This window comes from Aegilops tauschii, chromosome 2 (genome assembly GCF_002575655.3).
Source record: "Aegilops tauschii subsp. strangulata cultivar AL8/78 chromosome 2, Aet v6.0, whole genome shotgun sequence".
Lineage (NCBI taxonomy): Eukaryota > Viridiplantae > Streptophyta > Magnoliopsida > Poales > Poaceae > Aegilops > Aegilops tauschii.
The window spans coordinates 75,285,452-75,306,818 of NC_053036.3; the positions used below are offsets into that span (position 1 = coordinate 75,285,452).

The window sequence follows — 21,367 nt, forward strand, 5'->3', positions numbered from 1 at the left end:
TTCTGCCAACTCTGTTTTCGACCCGTATCCAACGCATTCTGTGAACATGTCCGCCTTTTAAGAGATTTGTTAAAGATGCTCTTAACGACGGGGATAGCGACGCCCCTTTGGCCGGAAATCGGCTTGGATCCTCTCCTCTTCTGCTCAGCCGTGCACTGTTTGTGTTGTACTACTGCCAGCAAGAATCAGCAATGCCTGAATCCAAGGAGAGTCTTTCTATTACTAGTAGTGCTCATTTTCAGAACAAAAGGAAAAAAAATAGAAGCCTCCGTCTGAAAAGTGAAAAATACTTGCCCCTGAGCCGTGTCAAGAAAAGAAGCATGCTCCATAATCCATGGATTGCCATGCAATTTTTTTTTTAAATGGATGATGATTCAGTACTATCATGAGCCATGTTGTTTTTTCTTTTCTTTTTTGGCTGACACGTATGAATGAGTGAATGAAATGAATGATGGACCTCTCTCCCTCTCACTCTCTCGGTTTCCACGCGGGGCTAATGGAGGTGTATGAATACGGTGAGGAGGTGTGTTCAGCCGGGCATGCAGCAGACGGGGCAGTGAGAGGCCGCGTTCGCCCTGAGCCGTCTTCAATGCGGAGCGGGTGGGGTTTTTTGATGGGCCAGGGCGGTCAGAAGCGGGCTTGGGAGTGATCCGGACTTCCGCAAACCTCCTCACTTTTGTTCTGATTCACGAGAGAAATCACGTCCGCTCCATGGACTGATACATGTTGGCATTGGATGGCTTTCATGGTCCGGACACCACAGTCCAAATGGTTGTGGGAGATTTACGGTCTGCCTTAGAGATGCCCTAAAAAGTAGTAGTAGTCTCTAGTAGTACTACACTAGCAGCAGCAGATGCCGAATTGACCTGACAGCAAAATCCTTGCCGGTGGCTTGGATTGTAGCACCCGTTTCCATTTGTAGGACGGGCTCGGAGTGAACGAGACGGCGACAGGCAGCAGCATGCTCTCTCCTCTCAAAATATTGTTCATCTCTTTCTCTGAAACTATGTGTGCGTGTGGATCCCAAAGAAGCCCATCCAGAAATGAAGGAAGGAAGGAAGAGTTGCCTTGGAAGAGAGGAAGCTGTCTGCACTGCCACTGGTTGGAGTACGGAGCCACCCTTGACGACGGGGGGACAGCGACGCCCCTTCCGCCGGAAATCGGCTTGGATCCTCTTCTCTTGGCAAATTTGACAATTTTGATCTGTGGATAAAATCATTTCATAAAATAGACTGTTTATAAAAAAATTTCACTCAGTTGACATTTTTGAGTGGCGCCCGACGCGAAGGCGCCAGCGCCTGACTGACAGGCGTTGCACGCCTAGCCAGCGTCGCACCCGGATGATCTGAAAATTACTAAGTCAGTGTGCAGCGCCTGAGAGCCACACTATACAGTGTAGCGCCTAGCCTCTAGGCGTTGCACTAGTGGTTAGTGCAACGCCTAGAGGCTAGGCGCTACACTGTATAGTGTGGCGCCTAACTCTTAGGCGCTGCACATTGACTTAGTAATTTTTAGGCAGTCCGAGGTGCGATGCTGGGCAAGCGTGTAGCGTCTGTCAGTCAGATGTTGCACAGTGTAGTGTGACGCCTTCGTGTCGGGCGCCACTCAAAAAGGTCAACTGAGTGAAAAAAAATTCAGGGACACTTCATTTTATGAAATGATTTCATCCACGAGTCAAAATTATCAAATTTGCCTCTTCTCTTCTGCTCAGCCCTACAATGTTCGTTTGTACTACTAGTAATAGTAACCGGCACTGTACTACCAGCAAGAAGGAATTCCTGAATCCAAGGAGTAGGAGTACTTATTCTTCAAAAGAAAAAGGAGAAAATAGAAGGCGGAGAATACTATACTTGCCCTTCTGCCGAGTTAAGAAAAAAGTACTCTATCCGTTCCATACGATGTAGTGCTTATATATTTTTTGAGAAGTCAAATTTTATATGCTTTGACTAAGTTTATAGAGAAAACATGTACTCAGTGATCTAAAACGTCTTATATTGGTTCATAGAGAAATATCTTGTTATATACTAGTACAAAGTTGAGACACTTATGTTAAGACGGATGGAGTACTACTACATCATACAATGTGTTTTCATATTATATATAGTATTTCGTATCATATATAAATAGTTTTACCTATAAAATTAGTCAAAATTTGTGAAGTTTGACTTTACAGATAATCTACATGCACTACATCATGTAACGAAGGGGTTGTCATGCAAAAGGAAAATTAAAAAAAAAATACTGACGCGTATGAATGATGATTCAGTAGTCCTATCATGAGCCGTGCTAGTTTTTTTTTTTTTTTTGCTGACAAGTACTATGAATGAGTGAATGAATGAACATGGTCCTCTCTCCCTCTCACTCTCTCCACTGGGGTATATCCTGTGGCACCTTGAATGATGATGGCCACCTCACACTGGCAAGTGGCAAGGAGGAGGGGGATCCAAGGAGTGAGTGTGAGAGGAACCGCACAGTGACTGACGCAGTGGGCCCACACAGACTCATCGCTCCCTCTCTTTAAGTTTGATTTGATCTTCTCTGCCTATAGTTGACTGACTGACTATTCATCAGGGTCGAACAGAAAAGGATCCAGTCCCCGTCCCCAACTGCTGCAGCGCAGTGAGTGAACGATTCTCCAGGGCACTCGTTCCTCTTGGCATCTGGTGCGTCGACAGATTCAGTTTCAGTTTCAGTTACACGCTCCACTGACGCAGCAGCAGCATGTAGAACTAGGACTAGGTGCTAGCTATGGTTAGTTGTACGCTTGCATCATGGATTGGTTACTGCAGCTGGTTAGATTTGACAGGTTTGAGAGGGAGCTCAGGTAGATTATCTGCCTGAACTGAACCACGCAGTGATGCTGCTTTTGACTTTCGGGGATCGGTGCTTTTTCTTAATTATCACTGGTTTAGGTCAATCTCTGGCTGGCTGATTAGAGACGTTGATCTCATCTTAAAATATAGGGGCGGTTACAGATACATTTGACTGACTGTTAGCAAGCCCCAAAAGTGTTTTTCTCATCACCGGTTTAGGTCAATCCCTGGCTGATTGGGAGCGTTGATCTTTTAAAACATAGGGGCTGCAGGTTACTGTTACATCCGAGTGACTATTAATTAGCAAGCCCTGCAAGTATTTTAATCGCATATGGTCTGTGAACCAAATAATGCGACATTTTAGAGGTGATGCATGCATGCAACAACAAAGAATTATGCCCAGTTGAGTGTAGTTTTCATCCCTGCACAGCAAGTGCTGACTGAATCTGCTGATTGGATAATGAGTAAAAATGGCAAGGAGGAACAGATGGATATATTTAGGGCCTGTTTGGATTTATCACTGGTCTCTGGCTGATTGGAGATGTTGATCTTATCTTTAAAAATACAAGGGCAGCAGGTTACACTTACATCTGACTTGGAAGCCATGAAGTATTATATTATATAATCACCTATGGGCTGTTAACCAAAGAATGAGACATTGGACGTGATGCATGCGACACAGAAAGAGAAATGTCAAGTTGAATGAACCTGCTGATTGGATAATGGGAACGAAAATGAGAATGACGAAACAGGCGCAAGAAAACTTTCATTATTCATCTTCAATCATGCCAATACAATAAACACCAGAAATAATAGAAATTACATCCAGATCTGTATACAATCTATCAACAATTAAAAGCATTGAAGCGAGCCGAGACGCGTCGCCGTCATCGCCTCTCCCTGGCTGGAGCCGGACAAAACTTGTAGTATACAGTCGGGAAGTCGTCGCGCTAAGGCCCCCGTAGGACGAGCGCAGCAGAACAACATCAGCCACCGATGAAGAGTAGCGTAGATCGGAAGATCCAACCAGAAGACACACGAACGTAGACGAACTACGGCCACATCCAAGCAAGTCCATCAAGGACAGATCCGTCGGAGACATACCTCCACACGCCCACCGACAATGCTAGACACACCATCGGGACGGGGGCTTGGCGGGGAGAACCTTATTCCATCTTGAGGGATCCGCCACCGTCCCGTCTTACTGAGCAGAACACAAACCCTAACAAAACTCAAAGGAACGTCTAAAAATAGAGTCCTCCTGCCGGCAATGACCAAGATCCTGTGCTGCCATGGGCCTAAGGCCATCGGAGACGAGGCGGTTGCCGCAACTGGTTAGATTTGAGAGATTTGAGAGGGACCTCAGGTAGATTATCTGCCTGAACCACGCAGTGATGCTGCTTTTGACTTTCCGGGGATCCGGTGTTTTTTCTTAATTATCACTGGTCTAGGTCAATCTCTGGCTGGCTGATTTGAGACGTTGATCTTAAAATATAGGGCGGCAGGTTACAGATACATTTGACTGACTGTTAACAAGCCCCAAAAGTGTTTTTCTTATCACCGGTTTTGGTCAATCTCTCGCTGATTGGGTGTGTTGATCTTATCTTAAAATATAAAATTAGAGGTGGCGCATGCAACAAAATAGAATTGGCTGGCGGCAGCAGGTCACCGTTACATCTGACTGACTATTTCGTACTCCTTTTGTAAACCAATATAAGAACGTTTAGATCATTATTTTAATAATCTAAACGTTTTTATATTAGTTTATGGAGGAGTAGTTATCAAGCCCTGAAAGTATTTTAATCACCTATGGTTTGTGATCCAAACAATGCGACATTACGGGTGATGCATGCATGAAACAAAAAAGATTGTCCAGTTAAGTCTAGTCTCCAACCCTGCACAGCAAGTGCTGATCGAATCTGCTCTAGATAGTGGATATAATGAACAAAAATGGCAATTAACCACAGATAGATATACCAGTATTAGTTACTGTACTCGACAGAACGAACATAGCAGATTGTTATAGCAGAATGCACCGCTGGAGGCTCCTCACCGTAATTGGATTTCTTCTTCTTCTTTGACTTTCTCTTTCTCCTGCTCGCCATCCTCTTGAGCTGCCTCCTTGGTAGGTTCATCCTCTTGGTGCTTCCTCTTCTTTGAAGCCGCTTCCGACTTCTTTGGGTTTCTTCGGTGGATTGTCAAACTTGTTGAAAGCCTTCAGCTCAGCCACCAGTTATAAAATCAAGCAAGTTATGATCAATGATAAATTCTACAGGTAGCATCCTTAGTATGAACAAACGAAGAGAACCCCTACAGCCAGTGCGCAAGATCTCAGCAAACAGCGAGCCACATGCCAAATTATGGAATATAAGGACCAGCCTCTCACATTAAGCTGCCCAGTTAGTAATCACCTGATGGTGGATCCATCCAGCCAATGAAATGTAGTACTCCGTACAGTACTAAATTAAATTTGTGCAACAACCGATGTGGCAAAACGTGAACTTGCAATCTGAATTCCCTCGGTGAACTTGCACTGCTAACATTTTTTAAAGCAAAAGAAATAGCCCAGCAAGTATTTTAATCACCTATGGTTCGTGATCCAAATAATGCGACATTAGAGGTGATGGAGCATGCAACAAAAAATAATTTCCAGTTGAGTCGAGTCTCCAACAAAAAATAATGCGACACTAGAGGTGATGCACAGCAAGTGTTGATCGAATCTGCTGACTGGATAATGAACAAGAATGGCCATTAACAACAGATAGATATATTACTACTCGGGAGAATGAACATTTCAGATTGTTATAGACGAGACCAACATAAGATTCAGCGAGTGCTGAGCACTTGCAGGTTTCGAAATGCAGAGTTCGTCGATGCTAAAACTTTCAGAAGATAGCACAGCATTACACCGCCAAATTTCTGCTGTATTTCCGTGCAGCGCGCTCTTCAGCATGCTTTTTCTTCCTCTTTTCTTCTGGAGAGCGTCGGCATCAACCGCTGGAGGCTCCTCGCTATCCTTGGATTTCTTCTACTCGCCATCCTCTTCAGTTCCCTCCTTGGTAGGTTCTTCCTCTTGGTGTTTCCTCTTCTTTGAAGTCACTTCCGACATCTTTGGCGTTTCTTCGGCGGATCGTCAAACTTGTTGAAAGCCTTCAGCGCAACCACCAGTTATACAATCAAGCAAGTTCTGGATCAATGATACAGTCCACAGATAGCATCCTTAGTATGAACAAACAAAGATACAGTCCTCGCAAAAAAAAATACAGAGAACCCTACAGCCAATGCGCAACATCTCAGCAAACAGCGAGCCACATGCCAAATTATGGAATAAGGACCTACTCCCTCCGTTCGTAAATGTAAGTCTTCGTAGACAGCGGCGAAGCCAGCCTCATAAATCTGTGGGGTCATAGTTAATTTTCCGAATTTTTTCCTTCACAATGAATAGTAATTGTACAGTGTTTTTAGGCTATTTTGTTGAAAAGCTGTGGGGTCAGCCAACCCCACAGCTAAAGCCGACCCCGCAGCTAACACATAGCTCCGCCACTGTTTGTAGAGATTCCACTATAAACCACATACGGATGTATATATATGCATTTTAGAGTGTAGGTTCACTCATTTTGCTCCGTATCTAGTTAGTAATCATCCGATAGTGGATCCATCCAGCCAATCAAATTATAGTACTAAATTAAATTTGTGCAACAATCGATGTGGCAAAACGTGAACTTACACTGCTAACATTTGAAGGCAAAAGAATAGCGGTGTCCTCTGGACCAAGACACACGGTAGTAATTAACTTGGCGTATGCAGTCCCTGGTTTAATTATAGAAACCAAAACTGTACAATAACTAATGAGATCCACGAGAAAATCAAGACACAGGCTCGAATCGCTCAAAACCTTTCTGCTTTTTCTGACGAGCCAAAACCCTTCCACAAGTCGCACAAGCCAAAACCACAGGTAGATAGATAGACATATCAGAGCCACTCACCTCGACTTCGCTGATCTTCCGCTCGTCCAGCACCTTGAAGAGGACGAACCTCGCGGGTGTCCCGAACAGCACCAACATCAACCAGGCTGCCGAGACACCACGTGATGGCGATACGCGTCAGTCTCTCGATTACAAGGAGTTGAGCTCGGTGGATAAAATCAACCGTACTTGATTCAGTTTAACCAATAAACACAGGAAATATAGGACAAGGGATTATTTTCTACTTAAGACAACAATACAGAGTTCAGCTTCAGAGAATAAAACAGAGCATTCACCACTTGAGTCCTTTACTGTAACAAGTAATGCAGCCCAAGAGAGAGCCCATGTCTGACTTAGCCATCCTTACTGCTCCATTGAACCTTTTATTTTACCGCGCGGTAGATCATCAGCGCTACGTGTCATCTGCATTTTCAGTCTCATATGTCTGCAAACTAGCCACTTAATGGAGTGCATGGAACTTAACCCAGAGAAAAGACCAGATGCACGGCGTATAATTGACATGCTTGATAAAACGGAAAGTACTGACAAAATTGACACCAGTAGTTCATTAGTTGGGCTGCAGATAAGTTCATTTAGCGAACAGTCGAAACTGCAGGAGGATGTCAACGAGCACCCTGAAACTGATGATGTTGCAGAATGTCTTGGAAATGAAGGTGAAGAAAACGCAGATCATTGGTCATTGCGGGAAGAGCAAGTTGATCGCAAAGGAACAAGCATTTCCAGTTCTAACTCTAGTTTGCTGGACAAGTTGAACATTCTGAACATCTTCCGAAGTGACGCACAAAGGAATTTCGTGATAAATGGAGGCCAGATACTAAAGAATGTAACGGGCCTGAAGATTTTCACAAAGAAGGAAATAAAAAAGATCACAAGAAATTATGCAGAGTTTCTTGGTAGAGGCGGTTACTCAAGAGTCTACAGAGGAACTCTTCCTGACAATATAACAGTGGCAGTTAAGATATTGCTTATGGGTGTAGATGAAGATCAAATGGAGGAATTTGTTAAGGGAGTGGAGGTCCGGACACAATTGTTCCACAATAACATTGTGAAGCTCATCGGTTACTGCCTGGAAGCTGATGTTCCGATATCGGTTAATGAGTATGCTGCTAATGGGAGCCTCATGGGCATTCTCCATGGCAACAAAAATCGAACGCTCCCCTTAGACTTGCGTTTGGACATTGCGATTGGGTCTGCAGAAGGGTTAAGGCACATGTACTCTGTAGACATACAGCACGGTAATGTTAAACCATACAACATACTTCTCGATGAAAAGTTAACCCCAAAAGTCTCGTGCTTTCAGCTATCGCAGTCGATGAATATTCCAAAAGTGGATGAATATTCCACCAAGGATCTCATTTGACGGGTGGTTTACATAGACCCAGTGTTCATGAAAACTGGCATGTTAACGCCAAAGAGTGATGTCTACAGCTTCGGGGTGGTTCTCCTGGAACTCATTACCAGGAAGACTGCCTATAAGTGTAGCCTCATCGTTGAGTATCGCAAATGTTATGAGACAGAAAAGAGTGGGAGAGCAATGTTCGACAAGAAGATTGCAGCAGAAGAAGACATCTACATCCTTGAAGAGATAGGCAAGCTGACAATTGAGTGCCTGAATGTAGATATAGAAGAGCGACCTGATATGACTGAGGTGACGGAACGGCTTGTGATGCCTAGGAGAGATAGACGACCTGTGAAGGCACGCAAAAGCTAACCAGTCCTAGTTATTTTGTACTCCCTCCGTCCCAAAATAAGTGAGTCCTCCGTCTCAAATGATTTTGGGACGGAGGGAGTAGATATCTAAGTGATTTATATTTCTTTAATTTAGAAAGTGTGATCTACTCTTCGCATGATACTGTACATGTGAGTAAAATGGGCATGAATTACGTTTGTGTAATTTAGGAGTAGTTTTGTGAAGTTCTTATTGGTGGGATGCTTGAGTTATGATATATACTGTATATGGCATCAGTAGTACCTTGCTGTAGATAATGATTCTATGTGATCATGACATTCTGACCGTGAACCTGAAACAAAACAACAGGGCGTTGCAAAGGATGCTGAAACCTACACGATCTATACATGTACATCGGTAACATATTATGGATACATTTGTATTGAGCAACCTCGGTCGATGAAGAATGAGAGGGATGGAGTTTGTCAGCAGGGGTAATGTACCTGATAACCTGAGCCTGGGAAGAGAAGCTCTGTACACCAGGTGACAACGTTTTTGGACATCACCAGCGCGCATGGCATTTCATCGAACAGCTCAGGTGCAAAGGCCAGGACGGACGTGCACGCTGCCTTCTCGACGGCAAGGCGGAGAAGGGAAGTCATGGCCGAAGCTGTAGTAGGGTACCCGCCAGCTCGCAGGAGGTTGGTGTCCACCGTCGGCGACGGCTGCGGCGGCGCCGGTGGAGGTTGCGGGCGGCGGTGCCGACTCCGAAGTGCAAATTTGTGAAGACTAGTACTTGGCTTGGCCGGCTTGTGTGTACTGTAATCAGAAGAGCATGTGTTGTCAAAGTGCTTCATAAGCCTAGGAGAATGACAGACAAGAACGCCCAGAGCTGTCAAATTGTGCAACGTAGTGAAATGATTCGCCAGGGCGCTCGCTCTTCTTGGCTGGTGGTGCGTGGGCAGATTCAGTTTCAGTTACATGCACCCCACCGACGCAGCATTTGCTATTAGTAGCAGGTTAGTTGCATGTTTGCATCATGGATTTGAGACAGAGGGAGAGGTTACCTACCTGAAACATATACTGTTTTTTCCTTTTTAATGGTTTAGGTCAACCTCTGGCTAATTAGTAATGTTGATCTTAAAATATAGGGAAACAAAATATAGGGTCGGCAAGGCCGGTGAAACAAAGAAACAAAACTAGAGCCGCTCCTATGGTCTGAGAATCCTCACTGGCATAATTAAAGATAGAGAAATGAACAATATAAACAAATATAGAAGACATTAAGCTATTGATCATAAACCTCAGAAAGCCGCAAAAATATCGCTATATGACGGTAATTCCAACATAAAGCTAATCATCATTGGCTTCAATTGCGGTACATATACCTTTATAATGTAAATGACTACTATTTCAAAACAATCGCATTACTAAACAATGTCAGAAGAAAACAAGGCATATCATCAGAATAAAAATGCCTTCTCATCCACAGGATGTTTCAAGGTTTCATCATATGATATGTTTTCTAATGGATTCAGTTGCAAAGATGACATCATACTGACAGCTCAAGCCACCCCTCGGATCAAGTATTGGATTATGCATCAATACCCCCTCACAATCCAAACAGGTCTTCTACATTGGAAGGCAAGAAGAAGCAAACGAAGAACAGCCGAGAAAGATTTGGAGAATGTTTTAATTTGGTTCGATCCTGCCAGGAATGTCATGCATGCAACAACAAGAATCAAAGTCAAAAATGTTTCAGGGAAAGAGATCGAACACACCGATTCCATTCATCAGGGGGGTTACATATACAGGGGAGCAGCGGGCACTTGAGCCACGATGGAGATCGTGGAGTGGCCATGCTCGAGAGGTGGAGGGACGTGTGTGCGTAAGGGAAAACTGCACACACGTACGCTATACTAGCCTGAAGTAGAGACTACGTACAATACTCACACACACATATACATGTAGCTTAACACCCCCCCCCCCCCCCCCCGCAGTCGCGGCGGCGCGAGGAGCGACGCAGAGACTGGAACGGAAGTCGTGGAAGACGTCGACGGCCAATCCTTTGGTCATCACGTCGGCGAGTTGCTGCCGCTCGTGGGAATGTGAAGGACGCGAAACTCGCCCAGGGCCACGCGCTCGCGGACGAAGTGAATGTCGAGCTCGACATGCTTGGTGCGCCGGTGATGGACTGGATTGCTGGACAGGTACACCGAAGAGATGTTGTCGCAGTACACGAGTGTCGCCGTCTTGACAGAGCAGCGGAGTTCGCCCAAAAGCTGGCAGAGCCAGACGCACTCAGCCACCGCATTGGCAACACCGCGATATTCAGCTTCAGCACTCGATCTGGAGACGGTCGGCTGGCGTTTTGATGACCAGGAGACAAGAGCATCGCCAAGATAGACGCAGTACCCCGAGGTGGAGCGCCGCGTATCCGGGCAGCCAGCCCAGTCGGCGTCGGTGTAGGCGCGGAGATCAAGTGTCGAGGACGCGCACAGGTGTAACCCGAGGGAGGCAGTGCCGCGAATGTACCGGAGAGCGCGCTTGATCAGCGCACGATGGCACTCGCGCGGATCATGCATGTGCAAACATATTTGCTGGACGGCGTAGGCGAGCTCCGGGCGCGTGACGGTGAGGTACTGCAGGGCACCGGCGAGGCTGCGGTACTCAGTGGAGTCAGCCACGCGGGGGCCTGTCGCCGCGGGCAGCTTGGCCTTAGTGTCCACCGGAGTAGGCGCGGGCTTGTAGTTGTCCATGGCAGCACGCTCCAGCACGTCCTCGGCGTACTGCTCTTGCGAGAGGAAGAAGCCAGCATCGGAGCGCGTTACGCGGATGCCCAAGAAGTAGTGCAGGGCGCCGAGATCTTTCATGGCGAACTCGGTGGTGAGCGCGGCGATGATGCGACGAAGAAAGGCGTCGGAGGAGGCCGTGAGGACGATATCGTCCACGTAGAGCAGCAGGTACGCGGCGTCAGCTCCGCGCGCGAGCGTGAACAGCGAACTATCGGAGCGGGTCGCCGTGAACCCAAGGGTGGTGAGGAAGCCGGTGAAGCGGAGAAACCACGCGCGCGGCGCCTGCTTCAAGCCATACAGAGACTTGGAAAGGCGGCACACGTGGTCTGGCTTGGCGGTGTCGACGAAGCCCGCAGGTTGAAGACAGTAAACCTCTTCCTGGAGTGTGCGATGCAAGAAGGCATTCTTTACATCGAGTTGATGAACTGGCCACCGGCGCGACGCGGCGAGAGTGAGGACGGTGCGGATGGTCGCTGGTTTAACCACAGGAGAGAAGGTCTCCCCGTAGTCGACACCAGCGCGTTGGTTGAAGCCACACACAACCCACCTCGCTTTGTATCGTTCAAGAGTGCCGTCCGCGCACAGTTTGTGACGGAAAACCCATTTTCCTGTGATGATATTGGCGCGGGGAGGTTTAGGCACAAGCTCCCAGGTACGGTTGTCAGTGAGAGCGGCAAACTCCTCTCGCATGGCGGCGACCCAGTTGGGATCACGAAGAGCAACGCGCACAGAGCGCGAGAGTGGAGAGATCGTCGGTGGAGCAGCGACAGAGGCAACACAAACGTAGTCCGCGGCGTACTTCTGGTTTGGCCGGAACACGCCGGCGCGGGCACGAGTGACTACCCCTGGCGCGGGAGGAGACGGAGCAACGGGGCGGCCTGAGCCATCGGATGAAGATCCGACGGATGCATGGGAGCCGGACGTGCATGGGCTGGAGGAGGGAGTGGACGCGGCCCGAGATGCGGGGGAAGTGGGTGAGGAAGGGTTTGAAAGTGGGCCGCAGGATGGGGATCCAACGACGCTGTTCAAAGGAGGTGTGTGCGCGCGCTCGGGAGAGCGGCAAGGCATGGGCTGGCTGAGGTGCGTGGTCAGGGAAGGACGAGTGGGCACCGGCACGAGGCGTGGGTGAGAGATCGTGGGAGCGGGTGGTAGCTGCGGCGTGGCAAAGGGAAAGGTGAGTTCGTCAAAACGAACATGGCGAGAAGTGAGCACGCGACGAGTGGTTGGGTCGTAGCAGCGATAACCGCGATGATCTGGGGGATAGCCCAAGAAAACACATGCCACAGAGCGAGCATCAAGCTTATGACGCGCGGTCGAGGTGGTGTTGGGATAACATAGGCAGCCGAAAACTCGCAAAGCGGAGTAGTCGGGAGCTACGCCAAGGAGGAGTTCATGCGGGGTACACGGCGAGCTAGACGCACAGGGCTTGTAATTGTGAAGGAGCGTGGCGGTGGCTAGCGCTTCAGCCCAGAAGCGAGGCGGGAGGGAGGCGTGGAAGAGAAGCGCGCGCACGGCCTCGTTCAGAGTGCGGAGAGCATGCTCGGCAACCCCGTTTTGTTGGCTCGTGTAGGGGCATGACAGGCGAAGGACTGTGCCGTGGCGAGAGAGAAGGGAGCGAACGGCGAGGTTGTCAAACTCGCGGCCATTATCGGTTTGCAAAGCCAGGATAGGGCGCTCAAATTGAGTGTGAACATAGGCGTAGAAAGCAGTGAGCACACAAATCACATCAGACTTGTTTCGAAGAGGAAATGTCCATACATAGTGCGTACAGCTATCAATGATAACTAGGTAGTATTCGAAACCAGAAATGCTAACAACTGGAGAAGTCCAAACATCTAAGTGTAATAGCTGAAACGGGAAATAGCTAGTAGACGTGGAGACAGCGAACGGCAGGCGTGTGTTCTTGCCGAGGCGACACGCCGAGCAGGAGTGCGGAGTGGAAGGCGCGCAGGTGAACTCGAACTGGCCCAGAGCACGACGGAGCACCTCCTTGCCGGGATGCCCGAGACGGCTATGCCACAACTCAGGAGACGCGACGCCGGCGAAGTAGCTAGCGCGCGGGACGGCAGGGTTGTAGCACACCGGGTACAGGTCGCCGGTCGAGTCACACCCAAGGATCACCAGGCGGGTGCGGATATCCTTGACAGAAAAGCCAAAGGCGTCAAATTCCACGGACACAGGATTATCGCGAGTAAGACGTCGTACAGAAAGAAGATTGGTAATGATGGAGGGAGAGAGGAGCACATTGTGGAGCTCGAGAGAGGAGTTGTTAGCGATGAGCGAGCCGCGGCCAGTGTGCGTAATGGGCATGCGGCCGCCATTGCCAACGATAATATCACGAGGAGGAAAAGAAGGACGAAGGGAGTGGAGAGTACCAGGGTTGGAGGTCATGTGCGAGGAGGCGCCCGAATTCATGTACCAGTCCGAGGTGCTGGTCGGTGGCGGCGGCGAGGACGAGTGCGCGGCTTGAAGCGCAGTCTGGAGGCCACCCATGTCCCATGGCTGCTGCGGTGGTGGAGGCGCGCTGCTGGAGCTGGCCCCTGGCGACCCGTAGGTGAACCCGGGGAGGAGCGCAGGATACCCGCCGTAGCCATACGGGAGTGGCGCGGCAGGCGCACCACCGGCAAAGAGAGCCTGCTGGGTCGGGACGCCCGGGCGGGACCCGAGAACGCCGGCCCCTGGTGCACGCCAGGGCATGGGCCACGCCTGGACCATGCCTGTCCAGGAGTGGGCGCTCGGGGAGGAGCCTGGTAACGCAGCCGGGCGTGGAGTCAAGGGTGGTGGAGCCGAAGACGAGCCCCCCCCCCCCCCCCGTTGCCCCGACCGCGGCGGCGGTTGCGCCCACGCCCGCGACCAGCCCCACCGTCGGAGGGAGGCGTCGGGGGCGCTGGGCTGACCGGCGGGCGCGCCGCGACGAGAGCATGGGCGGATTGCTGACGGGCCGCCTGCTCAGCGCGATGTTCTTCGAGGAGGAGGAAGGAGCGGGCCTCAAGAAATGTGGGCAGGAGGACACGCGAGGTGAGGTGGGGGATCGCAGTGTGGTACTGGCGCCCGAGCCCGCGCAGCATGTTGAACAGCTGTTGCGGCTCGGAGACAGGCTGGCCGAAGTCGCGAAGTTGATCGGCGAAGGACTTGAGGCGAGTGCAGCACTGCATCACCGTGAGGTCGCCCTGCACCACAGCGTGGTACTCAACATCGAGATACACCGCCCGGGAGAGGTTGTTGTCGCGGAAGATGCCCTCGATCGCAGCCCAGAGCACGTCGGCAGTGTCGTCGGACTGCATCACGGCGTCGAGCAGCTCGAGAGAGACGGTGGAGTAGAGCCAATGAACGACACAGTGGTCGACCATGACCCATTCGGGATCACGACGGCGAGGGGCGGCAGGAGCGACAAGGTGGTCGCGCACGCCGAACATGCCGACAATGGTGAGGAAGAAGCGGCGCCATTGGGCGTAGTTGCCGGCATGAAGGTCGAGGGTGACCGGAACGTGGTGCCGGATGTCGATGGTCTGCAGGACCGTGGACGGAAAAGCGCCAGGCGCGAGCAGCAGCGCCGGGGGCGCGGTGGACAGAGGCGCGCTCGCGGGCGGGGCGTGCGCTAGAGCAGAGGGCGGAGGCCGGAGGAGAGGACAGATCGGGCGCAAATGGGTTGGTTGCGGCAGCGTCTGATACCGAGATCGAACACACCTATTCCATTCATCAGGGGGTTACATATACAGGGAAGCAGCGGGCACTTGAGCCACGATGAAGATCGTGGAGTGGCCATGCTCGAGAGGTGGAGGGACGTGTGTGCGTAAGGGAAAACTGCACACACGTACGCTATACTAGCCTGAAGTAGAGACTACGTACAATACTCACACACACACATATACATGTAGCTTAACAAAAAATCTAGTTGAGTGTTGTTCCCATCCCTGCGCAGTAAGTGTAATCTGCTGACTAGATAAGGGATAAAATTGGCAATTAACAACAGATAAATATATTACTACTCGACAGAATGAACATACTAGCAGATGTTATAGATGAGAGCACAGCATTGGGCCTCTTAAAGTGACTGCTCACCACTTGCAAGTTTCGAATTGTAGGGTTCGTCGCTGCTAATCCTAATATGGCATTCCATTCTACATGAACGGCAAGTCCCAAAACTTTCAGACAACGATGATAGTACAGCATTACACCACAAATTTCCGGCGTATCTCCGTGCCGCTCACTCGTCAGCGTGCTTCTTCTTTTTCTTCTTCTCCTTCTTGGCAGACACGTCGACCTCCATGGGGGCGTCCTCGGCGTCTGATTTCTTCTTCTTTTTCTTCTTCTCGCCGTCGGTGTTGGCTGCAGGGGTGTCCTCGGCCTCCTTGCTCTTCTTTTTCTTCTTCTCGCTAGCGTCGGTGACGGCTGCTGGAGTCTCCTCGATGTCCTTGGATTTCTTCTTCTTCTTCTTGGACTTCTCTTTCTCCTGCTCGCCGTCCTCTTCAGCTGCCTCCGCAGTAGGTTCTTCCTCTTGGTGCTTCCTCTTCTTTGAAGCAACTTCTGACTTCTTTGGCGTTTCTTCAGTGGTTTGTCCAAGCACTAGATCTGCTGCTGAGTTGTAAGTCTGACAATGACAAACAAAATAAGGTCAGGCAAATTTCAAACTCTATTTGTTCAACAACAGTATGTATAGATGATAATTACTGGGAAATCCAAAAGCTGTTGGGTAAACACATGCTCTGTGACAGAATATGCAGCGTGCTCACTTGGACACTCTTAATTAACAGCAAGTTTGGTTTTTGCAATTGTTAGATCTGCCCAGATCTTGACCAATAAGAACAAAGTCATAACATCCTGATAATTATCTTTCAATTAAAAATCATCCTCCAGTTAAATGAGAATTCTACTGTTTTTGACAAATGACAAGGTTTAACAACTGGCCTACACTTTGAAAATCATCCTCCAGTTAAATGAGAATTCTCCTGTTTTTGACAAATGACAAGGTTTAACAACTGGCCTACACTTTGAAACATAGAGCAAGCGAAAAACAACTTACTTTAGCGGGAGTGATCAGAGCACCACCACCCTTCCGGTCCTTTTCATACGCTTCTATCTTGGGCTTTCCTTTCGTGGAACCAGCAGACCTCCCAAGTTCCTTACCCTCAAGAACTCGAAGCCGTGTTTCAAGCTGTTCAAAGATTCAAATATGAGAACAATATCTTATCTATGGTGTCAAAAAATTGCCTCTACACCACGGTAACAGGTACCTTGATCCTGCTTTCAAGACCCATGGAGTTATCGTCACCGTCAGCAAGGGCATCATATCTTATGGCAAGTGCACTCTTAGCAGCAAGCGAGCGAGAGATCTTCCCCTTGTGCTTCGGAGCCGCCTGTCCAATTAATGATGCATGATAGATGAGACCATACTTTGGTGTGGCATGCTTTGTCTTCAGAGCTCTGAATAAGGCCTGCAGAAAAAATAACCAGTTTAAGTCCCTGGGGCTGGAGCTCAAATTCAGTTGCAGCAAAAGAAAGTGGTAACTTCAACCACAGAAGCATGACAGTGGTCAACTACCAGAACATCAAGTTCAACTAGTCAAAGAGAGAGGAATTTAAAAATTCACAGAAATACACTGTATGTAATTCAACAAACCTTCTCTGCCCCCAGAATCTGAATCGTGCTGCCAGGCTGCTTCGCCAGATTCATCAAACTACCACCATGGGAAATAAGGCGAGCACCAACAAGTTCACCAACAAGTGCAGTCAAGTTGGGAGCAATGGTATTCATCCTACTTTTTAGATAGTCATAGAGCTGGGCTCTGTACTCAGAAAGAGCCAGGACTTGATCACACAGTTCCCTGATGTTTGAGAGGTCAAGATCATTGACTTCTGTTCCCATGGAAATTACAGCTGCCTCCTTCAGCTCTGCTTCCACCTCTTCTGGCAGTATCTAAAAGAAGCAGAAGCAATCACTTAATGCCAGGTTTCAGGCACATGCACAACACAAGTTTGGACATGTGGACACAGTTTACCTCAGAGAAGTCAAGGTTAACTGCATTAACACGATTGCCCATCATCTTCACAGCTTTCGCGTAATGGATGTTATCTGCAACAATTTTCGTGAGCTCCGGAAAGTGCCAACCGTACCATTCACGGACCCTCATAGCGTAAGTGTTAAGCTCCTTGTCAAGATCGTCCAACAAGCCAATGGCCTGAATGATCATAGTGTCAACCTACGTAAATGGGCACAATCATGAATTAGTGTAGCTTTACTTGTGCATAGGTAAAAACTGAAGAACACACAGCCAAAAGAAGAGCATAACCAGAAGGCATGCTAGAAAATATAGAGCATAGTTTGTAACAGCGAGCACGAAGCATGAAAATAATTTCAGAGTAAACATCACAATCCTGGGTGCTTTGCAGCAGTAGAAAGCTCACCTTTTCAGGGCTGAACTTGAGTTTATACCTAGACAAGCTGTGGGACAATCCTAGGCTCATTGGACCTAGATCATGCTCAGCTAGTCCAGACATAAGTTCAGTGAGCTGGTTCCTCAGCCCTCTCATCAGTTCCATAACAGCAGAGTTGTGAAGGCAATCAATTTGCTGCAAAATCACAATATTATACAATAATACTGATCAACGCATGTGAATGGAACAGCTGAGTCTCCAAACCAACCAGCTTTTCTTTGATGGCATTCCCAAGTTTAGAATCAGCAACAGCCAATGTTTCACCATCACAGTGCTTCTGCAGGAACTTGCGCAGACCCTTGCTGGGCTTGCTATCAATTAGCAGAGTTGCGGCTGAAAGAGCATCAGAAGTGTTTTCAAACTTGTTGAAAGCCTTCAGCTCAACCACCTGATATAAAATCCATTACGGCAAGTCAGTAATACTAATCCAGGTAAGCACCCTTAACATGAACCAACAAAGAGAGCCCTATAAGACAATGCTGAAGAATCTTAACAAAACAACAAGCACCATTGATCGTTCAACAGGAAACATGCAAAAAATACATCACAAAGGTGTGACCCACAGATTAAGCCTCTCACATCAAGCCTGCACAGACTATCTAGTACAACAGCATACTAAACTAATCTTATGTAATAACTGGCTTGGAAAAACTGTAATTTTCACTGGTAACATCTGGGGACCCAGTAAAGATTGAAACTTTATCAAAGCAGCCACCACAATAATACTACATACACATGTTTCTGCATTAACAGATGCTATGCCTGATTCCAAAACAACCACAGTACAATACTCAATAACAAGGCAGTGGAACCGTGATAAGTCAGAGCAAACCACAACACCCATGAGTAGCTCAAAAGACAGAGCCATGAATCATCCCACCTTTCTTGCTTTGTCCGACGAGGCAAAGTCCTTCCACAGATCCTGCGAACCAAAAGCACGGCAAGGATGAGTCGACTAAACAAAACAAACGCCTTTGACCATACGCGCGCACGGCCGTACACGGGTAGGGAGACGGAGGGAACGGAGCCAATACCTCGACGCTGCTGAGCTTCCCCTCGTCCAGCACCTTGAAGAGGGCGAACCCCGCGGGCGTCTCGAAGAGCACCAACATCTCCTCCTCCGCACCTGCCGGCAAAACCCCCAACCATAGCACGAACGCGTCAGCACACCAACCACGCCGACGGGACACCGCGAGAGCGGGGAGAAGGGAGGCCGCGGAGCCGCCGAGGCGGCGGCGCTAGGGATTCTTGTACCTTACCTGTGTATAGGAGGACGAGCTGTGGTGGAGGAGGCGCTGGCGGCGGCGGCGAGGGGAGAGGGGAGGAGAGGAAAAGAGGCGCCGCGCGGGGTGGGGAGAAGGAGGAAGGCAGCCAGGGTTTTAGGGCTCGGCTTATATCGGCGGAGCGGCGTGGAGAGGTTTAGCAGGGCCCACCTCGCGCGTTCCGTGGGCCGTAGCGGGCTGCTCTGCTGTGGGCCGTCCTTGCTGGGCCTGGAATAAGAGTCTCACAATGACGTGGCCCATCACCTCGAGACCTGGAATTGGTCAACCCTAAAAAAACGTACAGCGTCGAGCACGTGAACGGGCATAGTTTTTTTTTCGAGTGAATGAACGGGCATAGGTAAGGATCTTAGACCAATCAGCCTTTTTTTAGGGCGAATCAGTCTTTGTAATGTACTCCGTAGTGTGCAAGTTGGTTTCAAAGATACTTGCAATTCGCTTAAAACAAATTCTTCATAAATTATGCACATGATCAAAGTGCCTTTGTATCGGACCAGTAGATTACGGAATTTTTTAGAACCATGCAGGAGAGCCGCATGTGTTTCATTTGATAGAAAGAAGAGTGCAACGTCAAAAAGACACCGTACAACGTCAAAGATGACACGACCCAAACAACAAAAACCACAACCTAGACAACATTGAGAAACTAAGGATCGGGCACAAGCGTCGGCAACAAACGACTTAGACATAACACTAGAGGTCAAACAAGTACAAGTAAGGACCACAAAGAAGCATGAAAGCAATGACCAGACGCCGGAGGAGCTAGCATCATCGGAGAGTAACAACCATGACAACAAAAGCACACCTCCTTCGAAATGGCCATTACCACCAGCTCGAAAAGATCCAACTTGCACAAGCATATGAGTGCCGCCGCCAGGACGACCAAAGACAACTCCACTTCCACAATGAAGGACGCCATCACTGCGCGCAACGAGGCCAAAGCCCAACGAAACTAGAACGGCCGTCACCCAGGCCATAGTAGGAATGCCAATGGGGCGTGGATGCGGATAGAGGGGAGTATGTAACGCGCACGAGCAACGAGGATGACTTCAGTCACAACCAATGGTCAAGCATGGCAAATGAGCGAGGAAGAGATGTGCAACGCTCTCTAAGGCAACCCGACTAAAGAAGGCGAGGGCGAACTGCCATGAAAACAAAGTCACTCACACAAAACCCAGCCACCAAGGACCAACGACCATAAAGCGACCAACATCAAACCATATCTTGACCACAACTCAACGCTCATCACCTGACTCATAGGAATCGACGAGAGGTAGGAGGTCAGACGGTGGGAGGGTTGCCTGAGTCAAGAATGACCGAGAGGAGAAGCAGGGTAGCAAAATCGGCAGCGAGTCGCCTGACTCTAGATGGACATGGCTGAAGAAAGGTAGGAGCCCACCAATAACAACTAGATCTAACTCGAGAACCATGGGAGGAATCATACGACAAGAGTTTATTTTAATTGAGTCTCTGTTCCTTCTTCCCTTGCCGTTATGGATCAAGTAGTGTTTGAGTCCAAGCCTCCATTTTATTCACATTACCATCTCCTCGCATTGCCTTGTTTCACACAAGAAGACCACAATGAGTATTCACCAAGCACACCAACTCTTGAACTGTCTGAGGTTGTCCAAACCCCGGCAGTTCCAGCTTATACATATTAAATACATGACTATATACATTGATCCTCAGTTAATTCGGCTTAAATGGTACATATTAGAAATAATGTGTGGTCCCGTGTTAGGCAAAGTGAATACATGCCAGTAATGTCAAGACCAAGTGAATACATATCGGAATTAATATCTCGTAAACATATATCATTGCTAGACTGCATGAATGCAAGCAAGAACTAATATCTACCAGCATGTGTACTAGGAAAAACCCGTTCTGACTGTAATGATTAAGTGCACCTTTTGTGACATTAGGCTCCTAGAATTAAATCATGAAATTGTGGGTTTTCTTGGAAGGGTATGTTTCGTGAGGTTAGTATCATGAAATTCCAAGAGCAATTACCATGAACTTCTCTCTTTTTTCACTTAAAATGATAAAGGCACAAAATATCTAGGGAATTCACTCAAATTATTTTTACATAATTTTCCAGGAATCAGAACCATTAATTTATAGTTTTGTATAGAAGACACATAACTTGTTTGAATTAGTGTCATAGGTTTATAGCTATCTTTTCTCTTATGGAAAACCTATCTTGTAAACAAAACACGATAGCACCAAAATAAATATCCACTTTTGAGAGAAAGGGTAAAAGTATAAGGCCTTATACAATGCAAGGTGCTTAGAGAAATAAACCAGGCTTTCCTTAAGCACAAGTGCTTATTTGTATGGGGTAGACGCTTAATTAGGCGTCTCTGCTTTTAGAAATAGGCACCGGTGCTTT

General features: G+C 48.4%; 1 protein-coding gene, 1 long non-coding RNA gene, 1 other non-coding gene and 1 pseudogene across 4 annotated transcripts; all 4 read right to left on the bottom strand.

Moving 5' to 3' along the window:
• Positions 1–5,564: 5,564 nt before the first annotated feature.
• On the bottom strand, positions 5,565–10,116 carry LOC120974952 (uncharacterized). Its single transcript, XR_005770587.1, has 3 exons — positions 8,972–10,116; positions 6,800–6,885; positions 5,565–6,000 (listed from the first exon to the last, which is right to left on the bottom strand). It is a non-coding gene; the product is annotated as an uncharacterized lncRNA (long non-coding RNA).
• On the bottom strand, positions 9,765–9,838 carry LOC120975156 (small nucleolar RNA snoR77Y; annotated as a pseudogene).
• Positions 9,997–10,090, bottom strand: LOC120975174 (small nucleolar RNA snoR31). Its single transcript, XR_005771001.1, has one exon. It is a non-coding gene; the product is annotated as a small nucleolar RNA snoR31 (small nucleolar RNA).
• Positions 10,117–15,226: 5,110 nt separating the features above from the next.
• Positions 15,227–19,073, bottom strand: LOC109778254 (probable nucleolar protein 5-2). Of its 2 annotated transcripts, none has more exons than XM_020336798.4 (10): positions 18,958–19,073; positions 18,733–18,824; positions 18,579–18,620; positions 17,907–18,086; positions 17,669–17,833; positions 17,263–17,463; positions 16,884–17,180; positions 16,498–16,698; positions 16,287–16,418; positions 15,227–15,854 (listed from the first exon to the last, which is right to left on the bottom strand). In XM_020336798.4, the coding sequence occupies exons 2-10, from the start codon at positions 18,808–18,810 to the stop codon at positions 15,471–15,473; spliced, it is 1,680 nt and encodes a 559-aa protein (XP_020192387.1). In that variant the 5' UTR covers positions 18,811–18,824; positions 18,958–19,073; the 3' UTR covers positions 15,227–15,470. The 2 variants fall into 2 exon arrangements, with proteins under 2 accessions (XP_020192387.1, XP_040257583.1); XM_040401649.3 differs by having other exon boundaries at positions 18,953–19,065.
• Positions 19,074–21,367: the final 2,294 nt, after the last annotated feature.